At 44.5% G+C, this 17,237-nt stretch overlaps 2 protein-coding genes across 3 annotated transcripts; both read right to left on the bottom strand.

Annotated features, from left to right (window-relative positions):
* Positions 1-77: 77 nt before the first annotated feature.
* On the bottom strand, positions 78-4,101 carry LOC139919249 (gamma-aminobutyric acid receptor-associated protein-like 1). Its single transcript, XM_071908932.2, has 5 exons — positions 3,893-4,101; positions 3,005-3,094; positions 2,648-2,726; positions 2,108-2,226; positions 78-396 (listed from the first exon to the last, which is right to left on the bottom strand). The coding sequence occupies exons 2-5, from the start codon at positions 3,092-3,094 to the stop codon at positions 331-333; spliced, it is 354 nt and encodes a 117-aa protein (XP_071765033.1). The 5' UTR covers positions 3,893-4,101; the 3' UTR covers positions 78-330.
* A 505-nt stretch (positions 4,102-4,606) lies between these two features.
* Positions 4,607-17,237, bottom strand: arhgef5 (Rho guanine nucleotide exchange factor (GEF) 5). 2 transcript variants are annotated; one of them, XM_071908812.2, is made up of 15 exons: positions 16,688-17,237; positions 11,957-16,024; positions 11,076-11,121; positions 10,692-10,741; positions 9,439-9,857; positions 8,714-8,874; positions 8,377-8,529; positions 8,079-8,208; positions 7,871-7,945; positions 7,648-7,737; positions 6,868-7,010; positions 6,195-6,338; positions 5,992-6,062; positions 5,585-5,689; positions 4,607-5,438 (listed from the first exon to the last, which is right to left on the bottom strand). In XM_071908812.2, exons 2-15 carry the CDS (start codon positions 16,002-16,004, stop codon positions 5,296-5,298), a joined length of 5,778 nt encoding a protein of 1,925 aa, XP_071764913.2. In that variant the 5' UTR covers positions 16,005-16,024; positions 16,688-17,237; the 3' UTR covers positions 4,607-5,295. The 2 variants fall into 2 exon arrangements, with proteins under 2 accessions (XP_071764913.2, XP_071764922.2); XM_071908821.2 differs by having other exon boundaries at positions 12,656-16,024; positions 16,688-17,236.

Below are 17,237 nucleotides of genomic sequence, written 5' to 3'. Positions count from 1 at the left end.
GAATAACTTTCTTTTACCATGTATCTTTTTGTTTACTTTCTTTTCACCCCTCTTCTTTTTTATTTCACCAAGTAAGGATTCAACATAACTCAAAGTATACTGAAAAAAAATTATGTTCACCCCAAAATACTGACAAAGGTAAACCCATATGTGCAACCCTTCTGCCAAGCCGTTCTTCCACCATGTAGCTTTCTTATCAAGACTAATATCATAAGGAATAATAGTGGTGTGAAGCATTACAAACAGCCTTAACTTTTTTTTATCCCTCAGTCTCTCTTTATCTCTCCTCTCTGTCTCTTTCTCCTCCTCTCCACCTCCTTTTGTCCCCCCTCAGGCACCATAGACGCTCTCATTACTGTAGGTCATGTACAGAAACAGGTCATCTTCATGGTGTTCCTGGAACAGAACAGGGTACTGATAAATACATAATTTACCATCACAACAGCACACACACACACACACACTAATCACATTAAGTTGCTTACTGAGCAAAACGGCACTACTATTTATAGGACATGGAAGATGCGATCACCAACTCATGTGACCATCTAATTTCACTTGCAGAGGGAACATAAGCTTTTTAGAAATTTCCCAGCCCAACATTACTCAATATACAAGCCTGCTTTACGCAACGACTTACAGAAACATTATAAATGTAAACAGACCTTTTACAGCCTCACAATACACACAACACTCATGTTTAGCTGTCACATACTGCCAGTTCTTGTATCAGACAATTACTTTTGTGTGTGACTATATAGCATCAATCCATTAGTCACTATGCAAACAAAGCCAGTAGAGGCATGACAGTGTTTCAACTGAAAACAGCATGCAAGGATTGGGCCTTTAAACACCAAGTTTTTATGTAAATGTTCGTTGAATTACTGGCATGCTATTTCAGTATTCTGATAAAAACGTGAATCAACATCTCTACCAATAAGTTCTTTTTTAACACTGTCTAGCAGTATGGCCTGCATATGACCCTGACTTTACGCCAGCATCGCAAGATCGGGTCTATTTTGGTATCACTTCCATATGCAAGATTGTTAAAAAATGGGAGCTTAATAGTTTTGATAATCTATGTCAGACATATGGGTTGGGTGGGCAGGACTTTTACAGGTATTTACAGCTTCGTGATTATTTTTGTAAAAAGGTAAAAGGTTCTAATCCAAGAGAGCCACCAATTGTTATTCATATATTTATTGATGCTTATAACTCAGGAAGCAATAAAGGTCTTATAAGCAAGTTATACAATGGCATCACATCACTGAATAAGGACACTACAGACTATGTGAAACAACGATGGGAAAAAGAGCTGGACATTGAAATAACTGAAGACATGTGGCTGAATGCCTGGGAAACACAGTCGTCCTCCACCAACTCCCGGACCTGGAGAGACTTCTGTTGGAAAAACTTGATTCGCTTTTTTATCACTCCTAAACAGAAGTCTAAACAAACTGGCACTCCGCTACGCTGCTGGAGGGAATGTGGATTCAAATCATGGTTGATCATGCTCATGTTTTCTGGTCCTGTCCCTCTATTCAGACTTTTTGGAAGGAAGTAGCAACAATCATCTCAAAAACCCTGGGTTTTAGTATCAACATTCACATCCCTCTATCTTGGACATTTCCTTGACGGGTTAATAATTGATTACATTTATATAGCGCTTTTCTAAGTACTCAAAGCACTTCACATATTGGGGGGGGGGGGGGGGGGGGGGGGACTCAACTCATCCACCACCATTATTTTTTTGTTTCTTGTTTGCTTTTTGCTTGCTGTCCTTATAATGTGAAAAATGTTCCTAAATAAAAAGTTTTAAAAAAAAACACTGTCTAGCAGTGATAGCAAGTCATTTTTGGTATGCCGCATTGAGGGGGAGGGGCGGAGAATGTTTGTGTGTGTCAGCTGAAACTCTATATGTTCAGTAAGAAACATGATAACTCACAAATAGTACTGGAAGCAGATACAGATTGGCAAACATTTGTAAATATGTTTGTTTGTTTGTGGGCCTGGGGGGTGTGTGTGTGTGTGTGTGTGTGTTTGTGTGTGTTTGTGTGTGTGTGTGTAGGTGTGTGTGTGTGTGTGTGGGGGGTAAAGGTACAGTTACCTCATAAACAGCAGAAAGCGGGGAGCTGGATGGGGGAAGGGAGTTGTTGACAAAGAAGAAGAGCGCCTCCTCTGGTCTCATTGACACACGCTGTCGGATCAGGAAGCACAACTGGCCCACTGATGCAGGACAGACAGAGACAGAGACAGAGACAGAGACAGAGGCAGAGACAGAAACAGAAACAGAGAGCGAGATGTTCAGTGAGGGACTCTTAACGAATTTGTTTCATATAAAGAGGAAGGAAACGGTGGGTGATGACATGGTCACTGGCTGGTCTGTAGTCTTGTGACATCAGACAAAGAGAAAGCAAAAGATATAGGCCTGCTACTGATGGCACTACTACTATTATCAGGGATGGGATTGGGAAGACAAAAAAAGCAGGAAAACAATAATCCAAATGTCCAAAAAACTGAAATTCTGAATAAAAGCTATGCACTATGGGGGGGAAACAGAGGGAATCACTGAAGTCAAGAAGAGGAACCCCATAAATTGTGCGTGTGCGTGTGTGTGTGTGTGTGTGTGTGTGTGTGTGTGTTTCACCTGTTAGATCTGAGGGCACTAGGTATTTCTTTTTGTCCAGGTCAGGAGCTCGTGACCTTGCAGCCCTCTCCACAATGATCTGGTTAAGAAAGCACAGGAGAAATCAGTCATCGATTAGATAGAATGCCTTTGCATGCTAAAATCCCCGACTGGCCCAAATAATCCCAACTCGCATAACATAATGTCAGAAATCATAGATCTAGACCTTTCTTAAAGACCTTAAAGAACTGACTATCACCCTTGCACATATTGGTTTAAGACACAATGACAGCCTACATATAACACACCTCCTGTCTGTCAAATCCAGTCAAATCACTGGCAATGAGAAAGAGATAAAGTAGCATTTGTCATACTGACCGGTATCTTGTCAGGATGCTTGGCCCGAACTCTCTCTCCCTCTGCTCTCCTCACCTCTAGTGGTACTGAGCGCTGGTACTGACTGCCCATCTAAAAACAAAACAACACAAAAAGGACATTACGTCTCTGACAATATCGTTGTTTATCAAGTAGACAAAGCAAAGAGAAGGCATTCAGTCAACAAGTTGTACTGACAGCCTAAGGGCACAAGATGTGACCATTAGGAATGTGATGCAGGCGAATGTTATCTATAGGGTCTTTGTGCATTTATCAGGTGTTGTGTGCAGGCCATATGCAGTATAGTTGTCAAAAATGGGAGTCTAGATAAGGTAAAATATGTAAATTAGTTGTACCCAAACTTTTTATATCAAGGACCCCCAAATAAAGGAATCACATTTTTGCTGTTTAGACAGAATTATGTCTGTACTATAGGTGGGTGACAACAACAACAGAGGGGAGAGTGAAACCTATGATGAAAACAGTCTTCTCCAGAATGTCTCTCATTGTGCTCACTTCTACTAAGATAAATAACACTGAAAATCATCTATTTGTCCTTTTTCACAGGACAATACGGTGACGACTACAATTTTCTTGGTTCATGATGGTCACGGGTAGTGATGAGCTCATCTGAGCTAACTCGAGGTGAGGCCACGTCACTTTCCACAACAATGCTGAGCCTGGCTGGCTTTACACTGGAGGCTGTTATTCTGTATCCAGAACTAACTGACCAACTACATGAATCGATGTTATTATCTGTTTATTTGTCAGCGTCTGAACTATAACACGCTGTCAGTGGCTTAAACCTTAACCGAAGTCAGCTGCTAGCTAACGACTGGAACGCTAACGTTAACTCGCTAGCTGCAGCTGGCGAGTCAAGAAGACACGTACCTTTGAAGAAAATTAAAACAAAAACAGTTTTTACTGATGTCAGTACAAATTCAGCTATATCCAATGGCCCTTCGTGTGGTCAGTTTTCTCACAGAATGCCTATGATGGACGATTTAGCTCAAAAGATACTCATAACGTCTAGGAATGAGATGTATTTTTAAGATGTCGACTGGTCTACTCCTTCTGCTGAAAAACAACAACAAATACTGCAACGCCCGCCCACCATATTCGTGACCAATGAGAGACAGGCGGGCAGATAGGCAGTGTAATGTGTCCAATTGGAGGGAACCGGAGGCGGGCTCCCAGTCAGTTGACAACGCATTCATTGGATTGGTATCGCTGTCATTCTAAATGTTACAAAGCCCATTTTATGTCAGTTTTGCCTGAATGATGGCGAAACGTACCAATAAGTAGAGCTGGGAAACTGGACCAGGCCAGCGAAGGGTCACGCCTTGGCCAGGCTACGTGCGTGCATGCCTTTCTGCATTATCTACTGTACAGTTTGTACTGTAAGCATGATAAATCATAATGTAGCTGTTTTATTATGAAATTCACAGCATGGCTTGCAATGAATGAGCAACATAACTGCTGATATGCAATCTATATCTTAAAACGACCAAGAACCCCATTCATGACTAAGAAAGAGCCTGACATTGTATAGAATATGCTGGAAACAAACCAATCACAGCTCACTGTAATAAGGCATGCATATGCTCATGTTCAAACATGTTTTTATTTTACAAATTTTAATTTCATGAAATATTCTCATTGTGTGCATTATAACCTACAATGTTCTGCACATCTTGAAATTGCACTGAAGTCTTTACGAAGTTGTATATTTTGCATGTTTTCTGTCTGTCTTCCTACAGACAGGGGCCTACTCTTCAACAGACATGCACCATAAACCATTAAATTCTATTCGATATACACAAATAATACATTTTCCAAAAGTGGCATTTCTTGCAAAAAGCAAGTTCCCTTTAAAAACATTTCTCAACACACCAGTCCATTGATATATCATAGCACACATGATGTGTTCTTTGTAACGTAGATACAGTTAGTGTAGAGAGTATGTCTTGGTGCCACCTGCTTCTCACAGTCACAGGACCCTTATCAGGGTCTTTTCAAGCAGGTCTCTATATAACAGTTCATGCATTGTTTTCTACCAGGTGAATAGCCCACCAAGTGAAACAACCAAGACCAAATACTACTTTGGCATGCATTATTACAGCATATCAGTTGTTGCCCGCATTTGTGAACCAGTTCGGAGATGGAAATCCACACTTGGAGCATCTCATCATCCGCTGTCCAGTCTCCAGTAGCTTGAAGCAGACAACTGTGGCTCTCATCCTTTGCTGTGTACCCGGGACTTCCCTCTGTTTAGTCCCTGACTGTGTTCCTGCTCACACAGCAGCTGTGGCTGTTGTAAGTTTGAGGGCGTCTGACAGGTTGCGCTGTTGGACTCTAGGGTTGGTTATAGTCTCCAAATGGGACTCAGGCATCCAGCCACGATGCCGATCAGACAGTCTGGTCCCCTCCACCCAGCCTGGGAACGGGAGAGAGTCCAACACAAAAGAAACTGAATTCATCATACTCCACCAATACAGGGTCCAAAGCAGTTTCGCAATAAAACAGTGTGCAGGTGACTGGTACTTTGCCCAAGAGAATCATGGGAAAGGTAGTTTGTCTTACCATCACTGCTTTGTTGGTGCACCAGTATGATGTCAGCTTTTTCCAAGGACAGCTCATCTGGTTGCTGGGCAACAAAGGCCCGGATACACTGCATCTGTTTGAAATCTGGGTGGACAAGAGAGGGGAGAGGTCAAACCTACAGTCATAAAGACAAACAGGTCACTATAATGCATTATGTGATGCTCAGAGAGTGAAGCTACTCTTTAAAATGACAACTGTCATTTAAAATGACAACATCATACATTCACAATAAATAGCTCCGAAATTCTTTTGCCTATTTCAGAATTAAAACTTAAGTCTATTCTATTATTAACAGTAATTATCATCTCTGCAACATATTTAAGACCGTGGCTAACAAGACAGCAACTTAATCCTTTGTAACATCTAAACCAGGATGTATACGTCACCTTGTGCAGCAGAAAAATCTATTTCAGGATGTGGCCGGGATACGGCTGATATCCAGCGCAGCTTATCACTCCTGAAGGAAGAAGCAAAGATGAGTGTACCGTCTGGAAGTTTACAGATTTTTAGTGATGTGACACGCAGTTGAACCCAGTAATTATCCGTCATTACAACACAGACACTCTCCACCGCTGTCCCAGTCTCTTACTGTGTGTCAGTCCTCAGCAGCAGGGCTTTGTTGGAGAGGTGGAGGCGGAACAGGTTCTTCTGTAGGGAGTGAAGTTTGACGCGGCAGTTCTCTGCACGCAGGTCTGATACAGGAGCGTGGTCTATCACTGTGAACCTTCCCCCTCTGAAAACACAAGGGACAAATGAGGTATGAGGGAAGGAAAGAGTGTGATAAAATAGAAGGGAGGACAAAAGAAGTAGGAAACATGAGGAGAAAAGATAATGGAAAAGCAGGGAAATGATATGGAGAGCACAAATGATCATTTAAAAAGATGCCAGTCAGTGAATGTAGTGAAAATGTGTTTGCTATTGTTTGTGGTCACTAGGATTACACACATTGATAATAATTTTTTTTTTTTTTTTTTTTTTAACCTTTATTTATTCAGGGGAGTTTCACTGAGAGCAATGCTCTCTTTTTCAGGAACGCCCTGATCACATTCACACCTGGAAGCTGATCAGTACAACCACAGTCTAATCTGCTGGCCACTGAGCAGCTCCACTGGAGCGGTTGGGGTTAAGGGCCTTGCTCAAGGGCACCTCAGTGGTGGTAATGAGGGAGGGGCAAGCGCTGCTTTTCACTTTCCCCACCTAGATTTATCCTGCCGGTCCGGGGGATTGATAATAGCAGTATGTGCTCATATTTGGTTACTCACTCTTTGTGTAGTGACAGCAGCAAGTAGTCGTTGAACAGGTGCAAGTAAACATTCCTCTCCGTTTCCTTCAGAGAGAAATCCATCAGTTCAGTGACCAGCCCCTCCCGCACCAGCCTCCGAGACTGACTGATCAGAGGAAGAGTCTGTAACACACACACACAGAGAGAGAGAGAGAGAGAGAGAGAGAGAGAGAGAGAGAGAGAGAGAGATCAAAGAGTTGAATATTAGTCACTTTTGTTGTACTCCCATAATGTCCTAATACTGGAAATAAATGAGTTCTTTTAAGTGTTGTCATCATTTTGGCGGAATTTTTTCGCCTATGGTGAAAATAAATGGGATTTTTGGAACCCATCCATTCCCGTTCATACACCGTTCTGTTCTTAAAATGGGTGAAATAATGTAAGTAGAAATGACATATGACAAAGTTATTACATATTTTAAAGTGTTACTGAATTGTGGGGATGTTGCACCACATAGCCACGAAATGCTGGAATGCTAAGTATGGCTACTGATTTTTGTTTTATTTTTAATTTCACTGCAGCTTCAAAACTCCAAAAGCTCCAAAATCTGAACCCACCTTAAAAAATAAATAAATTCATAATAGAGGAACCCACGAAAGCAAAAACTGTCAGTATTAGTGTTGGACATAGTTAAAGGCAATCATTTTACATTCCTATTCATTTTCGCATTAAACTGAAAGGAGGTGGAATCCAGAATCCGTTATTTGGGCTGAAAAATACCACACTTGAGAGGAAAATAGGAAATGTAGTCATTACTTACCCTGCACTCAAATTCCACCTTAGCACTGAGTGACACCAGAGACTCAATACTCTTCATCTGAGAGATGCTGTCATTGCTTTCTTGAATCAGCTAGGAGAGAGATGAGTGAAAGACAGGGAAATAAATTAGGGATGTGTGACCATGGAAGTACATTCAAGATATTTTATGGCAATATCAAAATATTGCAAAACTACACTAGTGTGTGGTGGAAAGGAGAACTTACCTTCTCCAGTAGTTTCAAAGCTTTGATGGCCTGCATCACCTCCTCAGTACCTGGAGCGGTTCTCTTCACAATGTTCTGGATGGAAAGAGAGAGTGTGTACAAGTGAGACAAAAGGAACAGGGGCAAACATGCCATAAACCATTGCAGTGTTCATCCTTTAAAAAAGCCACACATATATACACACACACACACACACACACACACATACCTGGACTAGCAGCTTAATTCGTGTGATCCTCTGGAAGGGGAGGACAAGGAAGGAGCGAAGAGGAAGTCTCTGACAAACAGGACTCCTCTCTAATTTATCCACTATTCGCTTGAACCCTGGATTCTCATTCCTGAGAGAAAGAAAGAAAGTGAGTGTATAGACAGATGAAGAGAAATAAGCCAATGGTTGATCATATATTCCCAGGTTGAAATTAGATTAGTTAATTAAGGTTGTATGTCAGTGATGTATATGGTTGATACTAATGGTACCAAATGGTATTAATAGCGGAATGGCTCACATGAGTCTCTGGTAGGTGGCATCCTGATATGATTGGTTGGTGAGGTAGGGCACATAAACCATTTTGAAGCGTTGGCAGTGTCGAGCGATGATGTCACACACAGTAAATTGCATCATGTCAGAATCCACTCGCTCCTCCAGCTTTGAGAGAAAACTAAAGGAAAAAAAAACACAAAGAACCGTTTAATGTCTATTTCTCCCACAGACTTCTGAAATTCTACCAGCACAGCTCAAATATGGTAGATTGTCACATACATGAGCAGTCAAATATGCTCTAAAATTTGTCAGTATGATCACTACACAGTGTCAGTTTCTAAAGAATCATTAACAGCTCTAACCTGTGGCTGATGGCACGAACATCAGCCAGGCGGGAAAACAGCCAGTTCCTGTCCTGCGTGGTCAACAGCGCCCCCAGCTGTTTGGACTTGACAAAGTGTTCCACCACAATGTCTAAACTCCTGCAGTAGGAAGCCTCGGAGGTCACCACCTCAAACCTCACCTAGACAGGAAAAGGAGGCAGGGAAAATACAAGTGAAAGAGGATTAAAACATTGAGCAAGAGACAGCCAGACAAAACTACAATTTGTCACTTCTGTAGAAGTACTGGGCCTCTTTGACTAGGATATGACGAGCTGGCAGGGACATCTGCCAAAGGCCTTGGATTTCACAATGAATGGAAATGATCCAACTCTGAAGCATTTGTGCTAACGTATGCATGCCAACACATGCAATACTAGAGAAATACAACAACATATATGCAATCATGCCCTCTGGGTATCTTCTTTCATCATCTTTCTTCTGCCAGTAAGCTGCAGATTCTCCTAAATTACATTTCAATGTCACTTAATGTTGAGGCAGTAACTTTCCAGTCAGTGGAGTGAGAACTTTCACATCAAGTGATTCTTACACTAATAAATATTCATATAAATGAGCCTGTTGTAATCAAAATCTCATATGTTGTATAAAAGGATTCACTGGCTGTTTTAAAATCTTATCAAATGGTGACCGCACGTTCAGACACGTTATGTGCTGCAGAAGCACTTGGCCATATGATGTTGTGTTACCTCCTGTAGGCGCCTCAGGTCCTCCGTCAGCTCCTCCAGCTCAGCACTGTTCCTGACTCCTGGCAGGTCCCGCCACAATGTGGCCGACTGGGTGAGAGAGATGGACAGACGGGGGGAGGAAGGCCTGCCTTCAATCTTGGGGGGCTCGGGGAGAGGCAAGCTCTTGGAACTGGTGGTACTGGTGATGGAGCCTGTGTGGGACAGGGAGTGCGGGTGGGGGACGGGAGGCAGGGGAGGGAGGGGTCTGCGGGCAGGAGGGGGTGAGGGAGCTGGAGAGGAGGAGGGAGAGGAGGAGGGGAGGGGGGCGATGAGGTGGCCGCTGTGCTCCTCACACGTAGAGAGGACATCGGAGCGAGACTGGCGCAGGATCTCAATGTTCTGGGCTGCCTCGCTGTACTGCTGGTAGAGCTGGGCCGCATCTGAGGGAAAGGACAGGAGACACAGAGGGAGGGAGTAGCACCGACAGACAGAAAGAAGGAGAGTAGGAGAGAAGAGGGAGCAAGAGAGAAAGAAGATTGAAAAATAAAGGAAGCAGAAGAGACAGGAACGGGTTAGCCAGGAGGAGATGTTTGCATTTGACATTCCATTTACACATACTTGTTGGAATGCAAAGTCACAGCAGCAGCTGGTTTTTCCTCAAGTTAGGAGATATGAATGCCTGCAGAAACCTGTCTGTGGCCCTGGAGTATGCGCGCGCACACACACACACACACACACACACAGACACAGACACAGACACACACTCACACGGCCTGCCCCATTTCACGCAATATCCATATGAGTCATTGGTCAAGAAAACTACTGCCATTTCAGGATGTTTAAAAAACAAGTTTGAAAAATGGTGTGAACCAACAGTAAAATGTGTACAAGCTTCCTTTCAGTTGTGTATTCCGTTAAAATTCTGAGCAAACTAGTGCTGAGTAAGACATAAACAACTAGTGAGCCAGTATCCGCACGCAGATGAATCACACACACTGAAGGGAAATGCTCCATCACGTAGAGCCTTTCCCAACCACAGTCTGAGAAGATAAAATCTGCAGACACACGTCACTCTGTCGCCTACATATTGCAATCATCAATCTGTAGTTTTATTCTGAAATGACATTGTAAGTGATGAAAAACAGGTTGGACTGCAAAAGGATAAGCCCAATTTCCCCCCTTGGTCTGTCCCCAAAGATAGTACACATAACATGACACACTGAACACACAAACTGGGTCGTGGGTCAAAATAGAGGTGGTAAAGAGATACTCACTGAAAAACTTGGAGTTCCTTTTCCTTCTTCCAATTGTGTCCAAAACACTCCTGCAAGGCCAAGAAAGAGTCACAACATTTATAACTGTGGTGATTGTCTAAACAAGAGGAGACAGTTTAGTTAACTGTACAGAAAATATACATTGAATGTTACTGTACACACCAGGAAACAGACCTAGCTTGAATTGCTATTTTGAGAAGAACTACATTATTTTTCAGGGCACAATAGACCCAGTAGCATCATCCTCAAAGTGCAAACCCCTGCTCATTTTCAATACCAGTCGTAATTCATAATTGACCTGGTCAATTTTGGTATCTTGTAACATCTGGTGTTGTATCGCAATGTATTTTATCACATCATATCATCAGTGATTGTTTCACTCACCTCAGGTCCACTTCTCCCCAGCTTTCACTCTTAGCATCTTCATCATCTGGAAGAAGAAAGTATCCATTCACCCAGTCGTGATACAGCAGCATTTCCTGATTAGTGTGCTATAGCCTAATAAGTTTACTATGAAGTACCGCGAGGGTATGGATGAATTAACAAATGAATGAAAAGAAAATAAACAAAAACAAACAAATAAATAGATAAATAGAAAAAATAACAGATATAAATAAGTTGTTTCCAAAACTCTGTCTCAAGCTTCTCGTGTTATATCTCAAAACAAAGTCTAGCTGTGAGACGTGCTCTGTGGCAAGAAAAATATTCTGATTGCATACAGGATCCACCCTCTGCACTTCTTAAGGCTCGGTGTCTGGTTTTCCCTCCTTTCCCCACCTTCTCTTATCTCCGCCCACCACCTGTGACCACACAACTGACTGTGACGCAGTTTCCATTTCAAAGAAATCTCTTCAAATCAGTGCAATGACGATGGGATGATTCAAAAAAGAAATTTAGACTGCAAAACAGAGGGTGAGACTGAAAGCTTGTTTGTGACAAAAGAAAAGAAAAAACATCACACATGAACGATAGCAGATCAGGTGATTTACCCCCTCACAGCAGAGTATGTGTGGTTGTGTTTTGGTTCAATTCAAAATGTTGTTTCCTCTGTGTGGCAGTCTAGGTTGAAATGTGTTAGACTGATGAAGTTAGATGATTAGAAAATTTACCATACTTGCTGATTAATGAGCAAATAATTGGAAATGATAATCAAAAGGAGTGAGGTGATGTTATTATTTGGTTATCTGAATACCTAGTCAATAAACATTGGTGAGACTGATTTGAGCAGATAACCTCTGATTCCAACCTCCATCTCCTTTCTTTACCTGGTGTAGAGAATATTCTGGTTCTGCGATCCCTTCCAACACCTTCCTCTTCCTCCTCCTCTACAAGCTCTTCTTTTCTTCGTTCAGTTGTTTTGCGGATTCCCCTTCTTCTCATGCGAGCCTCGGGACCCAAATCTCGGAAACTGCAGCTGCTCTTCACCACCCCTCCTCCTATTCTGCTCTCTGCCTCCTCCTCTCCCTCTCTGCTCCCCTCCTCAGTTCCTTCTCCGCGGCTCATCTCTCCCACCTCCTCTCCAGTATCCCCTTCCTCGCGCTCCTCTCCCTGCCTCTCCTCTTCACTTTCGCCCATTCTGTCTTCCTCCCCCTGACCCTTACCCTCTATGGAGGGGACGGGGAGGTCAGACTCAGTTGCATAATTGAGAATGGGGCAGCTGCTGGGTTTGTACAAGGTGTTGCTCACAGACAGATACATCTCCACTTCCTTCTCTCTGCTTGCTTCTTCTTCTACTCTTGTTATCTTAACCTCATCCTCCTCTTCCCTAATAATCACCTCCATATCTTCTGCTGCCTTTTCTACCTCGAGGTGACCAGAAGCCCCGGTCTTTTTGTCCATGGGAGGACTACAAGCCTCCTCCCTCTCTGTGTCTAACAGTGTGTCAGTATGAGTGTATGTAGGTGTGTCACCATGCATAGCTGTTAACTGGTCAGCATGCATGTCTGCTTGGCTCTGCCCCATACCTCTCAACTCCTCAACCTCCAGTGGCTCCGCCTCTCCCTCATCCAACTCCGGCTCTGAATGCTGTTCATCCGTTCTCAACTTTTGCACTTTGGCATAAATAGGCATCTCTCCAGTCCCCTCTGTCATCTCCTCCTGTCGTTCCTCTTTCGTGATCCCTCTCTCGGACTGGTTAATCTCCCGGTGTCCCTGTTGCCCTGAGTTAGGGTCGTCAATCGCGTTTTCCTCCGAGGCTCCCAGGATCTCTCGCACTACATTTTTGGCCCATTTAAGGTGGGGTGCCTGGGAATGTCGCTTGGCCTCCTCTGTCATGCTCCATGCCCCGCTCATACGGATCCGGATGGCCACCTCCTCCTCTGGACTCATTGTTGCGAGATTAATCCCATCCAAGGCGGTTTGGATTGGCACAAAATTCCCCTGAGAACCAACCTCACCATAGGGATTACAGGGGCTTGGCGAAAGTCTCTCCCTTTCTCTTCCTGTCTGCCCTGTGTACTCTTTGTTTCTCTCTCTCCACTCTGTGAGGAGTTTTTCAGTCTGAGAGTCTCTTCCTATTGGCCCTATCTCGGCATACGGGTGCTCCACCTTGCCCTTCACTCCTTCTCCAGTCTCTGTGTCTTCAAATTCGGAAGACGTTCTATATCTTATATTCACTCTGGATGTCTCATTGGTGTTGTCATCGGGTCTCTCTTCCTTCGGCACGTTATACTTGTCCCTTTCTCTCTTGGTCTCAGTTTCTTGGTTGTTGTTGTTGTTGATGGGGTAATCATCATTTCTCAGAACAGGATGCAGGTCATCCTGGGGTTGCTGTGTGATGTCATCACTGCCATACTGACTACTTCCAGAATTTGGGTTGTCCCTTTCCGCTCCTCCCACCTGATCCGGTTCTGACGTCTTATTGGGCTTTGAGCGGGGCAGCGTTTGCCCAATCACACAGAAGATATACTTGGGGTGTTTTTCCTTCCCCTGTCCCTCACCGTCTTCTCCCTCTTCGTCAACCCTATCCTCCTTTCCTTCTCTCCATTCCTCTTCCCTTTCCTCCTCTCCCTCATACCTCTTGAAGCCAGCGGGTGGGCTGTCATCGTAACTGATGCCACCTTCCCAGAATTCCCTACAGTCCTCGAATTCCTCTTCCTCTCTCTCGTCCTCCCCATCTCCACTGGACACAGTGACAAAACCGTCCTCTCCTGACAGCATTTTGTCCCTCTCTGGCTCCCACCCGGTCTCACTTCCGCCTTCACTCTCAGAGCGGGCACAATAATCGCTCCCTCCCTCTTCCTCTCTGTCACTCTCCTCTGTGTTATCTGTCACGTTCTCTCTCTCTCTCCCCTCTATCCCTCCATCGCTGTCAGACAGATGTTCCTTTCCTCCCTTATCTCTCTCTCTCCAGGCCTCGCTCACCTCCTCTCCGTCTACACTTATGCCCTCCGTCCTCTCTGTCTCTCCCTTCTGCTCCATGTACTCCTCTCTCCTTCCATGTCTCCCAGTTTCACAGTGTCTTCCGCTGGACTTGCTTTGGTCCGAGTACCTCTCATCTTGTTCCTCTTTTACTCTCCGCCCCTCCCTCCCCCACTCTGTCTGTGACTCCATCGTCCTCTCTTCTCCTCCTCTTTTCCTCTCTTTTCGCCTTGTGTGTCTCTCTCTTTCTACGAATTCATCCTCTACAGACGAGTCTTTACTATTTTTGCCCCTATGTGGCTCTAACCACATCCTTCTCTGCTCTGGCGCACCGCCCGTCCTCTCCTCTCCTCTGTCTCTGTCTGGTGTCTCACTTCTTTTTTGCTCCCTCCGGCTTCTTTCAGCAGCTGTCCCGCCGCTCCTCTCTTCTTCTACATCTCTTTCACTTTCTGCCGTGCTGTCTCTCCCAGATTCCCTCTCTTCATAACTGTCTCTTCCCCTTCTATATCTTCTCTCGCTGTCCATGTCGCTGCTCCACTCTCCGCTGCTCTGGGCTCGTGGCGGTGGCCTGGGGGCCATCTCGCTCAGTGATCGGCTACCTCTGCCTGCTGCATCGTCCCACCTAAGATCAGTCTCTCTTTCCTTTCTTTCCTTGCCTCTCCTCTCCTCGTCCTCCCTCTCTCTGTATCGGTCTCCCTCTCTCCTGTCACTTGGCCACCCTCTGTCATCTTGTCTACACCCCTTTACGTCTCTCACACCATCCTTCCATCTCTCCCCCTCCCTCTCAAACTCCCTCCCTTTTCTCCTGTCCTTCTCTCTGTACATCTCCCTAGCTTTCTCCGCTCCCCTCTCTCTGCCTTTGTCTCGCACTCTGGATCCATCTGCTTCTCTTTCTCTCTCCCTTTCTCTGTACCTCTGCCTGTCCTCCTCCCTGTATCTCTGCCTGTCTTGCTCGTTCTCCCTTGCCGTTTTTCCGTTGTTGTCCCCCTCACTCCTACAGTGTCGATACATCAACTCCTCTCTCGCTCTGTCCTTCGCTCTCTCCTTCCTTATCTCTGTTTCGTCACTGTCTCCTTCACTCTTGGTGTCCCTCTTTCCATCTCTCCTCTCTGCCTTTTCCCTGTCCTTTCTATCTGAGTAGATCTCTCTGTCTCTTCTTCTGCGCGGAGAAGGCATCCTGGCCTCTCTCTCTCCCAAGTTAGGTCTTGGCTTCTCTCTCTGTCTAGCTGCATCCCACTCTCTTCTGTCCCGTAGGTCAATGACCTCCAAGTCCCTCGCTCTCCTCCGCTCCCGGAAATCAGGATCAGACTCCCTTGGTCTTTCCCTTTTCCGCACTGTCCCATCTTCCCTCTCTCTGTACCTCTCTCCCTCTCGCTGCCGCTCTCTCCTCCATGCTTTCTCTCTTTCTCTCTCAAAGTCATCAATCTCTATTCTTTTTTGCTTGTCTAATATCCTCTTCCCCCCTCTTTCCTCATCTTTCTCAGCAAATGCAGTCGTTCTTCTGTCTCTCTCTTGGCTGCCTCTTCTCATTCTGGGAAATGTGTCACCTTTCTTCCTAATCCTTTCTATTTCTCGCTCAGCCCCCTTCTCTAAATTTGACAGTGGCCTTCCATTTCTGTTTCTCTCTTCTTCTTGCCTCCTTTCTCTGTCCCTCCGTTCTCTTTCTCCCTCTCTCGGTCTGGGTGCAGGAGCCCGGTCTCTCTCAGAGTATTTCTCCCGTGGGTCCATGTCTTTCCCTTTGTATCTTGTTTTGTCTCTCATTCTCTCCATTTCTCTTTCCCTCCTCCATTCTTCCTCTCGGGTCCTTTCTCTCTCTCGCTCCGACTGGGCCACAGTTCCTGGTCTGGGACTGGGGTCCCGGGAGAACTGTCCACCTGGCTGATGTTTGCGGTCAGCAGTGTTTGGATTGGATAAAGTGTCAAACAGGGTGCAGCTGGGCCTTTTGGTTCCCATTGTACCATAATTTTCAGAACCTAAAAGACATACACATCATCAATTTAGAAACAATCTAACGGAGAATAATCAGAGATAAAGAGTCAGTCTATTTTCAGTAATAAATCACTGTTTGACAGATCAAAGGAAAATATAATCAGGAGGCCCTACAAACCAGAGGGGAGTAGAACTACAAACTGTATCCCACAAAAGTTACTGCTGTCTCTGTAAAGTATGTCAGCTGCAACAATTTAGATGTGTATTCAAATAAGGAAACATTGTAACTCATCTGTTATATTGTTATGTTCAATAAATTGCTCCATGTATTGTATTCTAGAGCGATCTTTAACCCACACTGTATTTTGAGTCACACAGTCTAGTTGTACAGTAACTCTTTTGCGGGCTGTTGGCTGAGTTCATAGAAACACAAGTCACAAAAGAGCAAACATTTATACATTATAAGTGGAAAAAACAGGCCAGAAGAAAAGGTGACACCCTGTTACAGTCTTTAAGAATGTAGCACAGACCTGCAAAGCATAGCATACCAAAATAAGCCTTTCAGAAAGCAAGGGCCTGTGACACATCGTCAAGGCATGTTACACGTAAACCACAATAAAACCAGACTCAAATCGGTGTTCAAGCTGAAACATGAACTTATAAAAGTGTCAAACTGTAATCCATGAAAAGGTAGCAGAGCGACTCACCTGAATGTAGTATTCTGGGGAGATCTGATCTCCCCTCTGTCCAGCTCAGCTCAAAAGCATGGGATTGCACAACACACAAGAATTCATTCCCAGCATTCACAGTGACTAGGTGCCTCTAAACAAATGCTCTAGTTTTTTTTACTCAATGTGAACTCTCTCTCTCTCTTTCTCTCGATACTTTTAACTCTCTGTTCCTTTGAAACACCTTATGTTTCCGCCTGAGCACTCTTGCTTTTCTCTCTTTCTGCCTCTGTCTTTCTGATTCTCCCCCACCTCCCCTCCCTCCTCAAATTCCCAAACAAGTCTCAACAGATTGACACTTATCTTCCCCCTCCTCTCCTTCTCTCTGTCTTGTCTTCACAGTCACCGTTACTGGACAGAGGGATCTCCCACAAATCAAACGAAAGGCTGTCGAGTCTGATCACAAATCAATCCTTTCCCTCCCCCTCTGCTGCCGACGTGACCGTCTGTGTTGACCCCCGCATAAAAGTAGACAACTCTCTCCTTCTCTCCTGCCCCATTCTTGTCTCACCAAACACAGGAAGTGCAC

Source organism: Centroberyx gerrardi, chromosome 12 (assembly GCF_048128805.1).
Source record: "Centroberyx gerrardi isolate f3 chromosome 12, fCenGer3.hap1.cur.20231027, whole genome shotgun sequence".
NCBI lineage: Eukaryota > Metazoa > Chordata > Actinopteri > Beryciformes > Berycidae > Centroberyx > Centroberyx gerrardi.
This window is presented reverse-complemented; position numbering and strand designations above follow the sequence as displayed.

Excerpts from the sequence above, each read along its gene's own strand:
- arhgef5 (XM_071908812.2), bottom strand. The coding sequence starts at position 16,004 with ATGGGAACCAAAAGGCCCAGCTGCACCCTGTTTGACACTTTATCCAAT. Across the intron at positions 8,530-8,713 it reads GTTCGTGCCATCAGCCACAG|TTTTCTCTCAAAGCTGGAGG; the intron begins GTTAGAGCTGTT and ends TTTTTCCTTTAG. Across the intron at positions 6,339-6,867 it reads CTGCTGTCACTACACAAAGA|AGGGGGAAGGTTCACAGTGA; the intron begins GTGAGTAACCAA and ends TTGTGTTTTCAG.
- LOC139919249 (XM_071908932.2), bottom strand. The coding sequence starts at position 3,094 with ATGGGCAGTCAGTACCAGCGCTCAGTACCACTAGAGGTGAGGAGAGCA. Across the intron at positions 2,727-3,004 it reads AGCATCCTGACAAGATACCG|ATCATTGTGGAGAGGGCTGC; the intron begins GTCAGTATGACA and ends TTTCTTAACCAG. Across the intron at positions 2,227-2,647 it reads AGTGCCCTCAGATCTAACAG|TGGGCCAGTTGTGCTTCCTG; the intron begins GTGAAACACACA and ends GTCCTGCATCAG.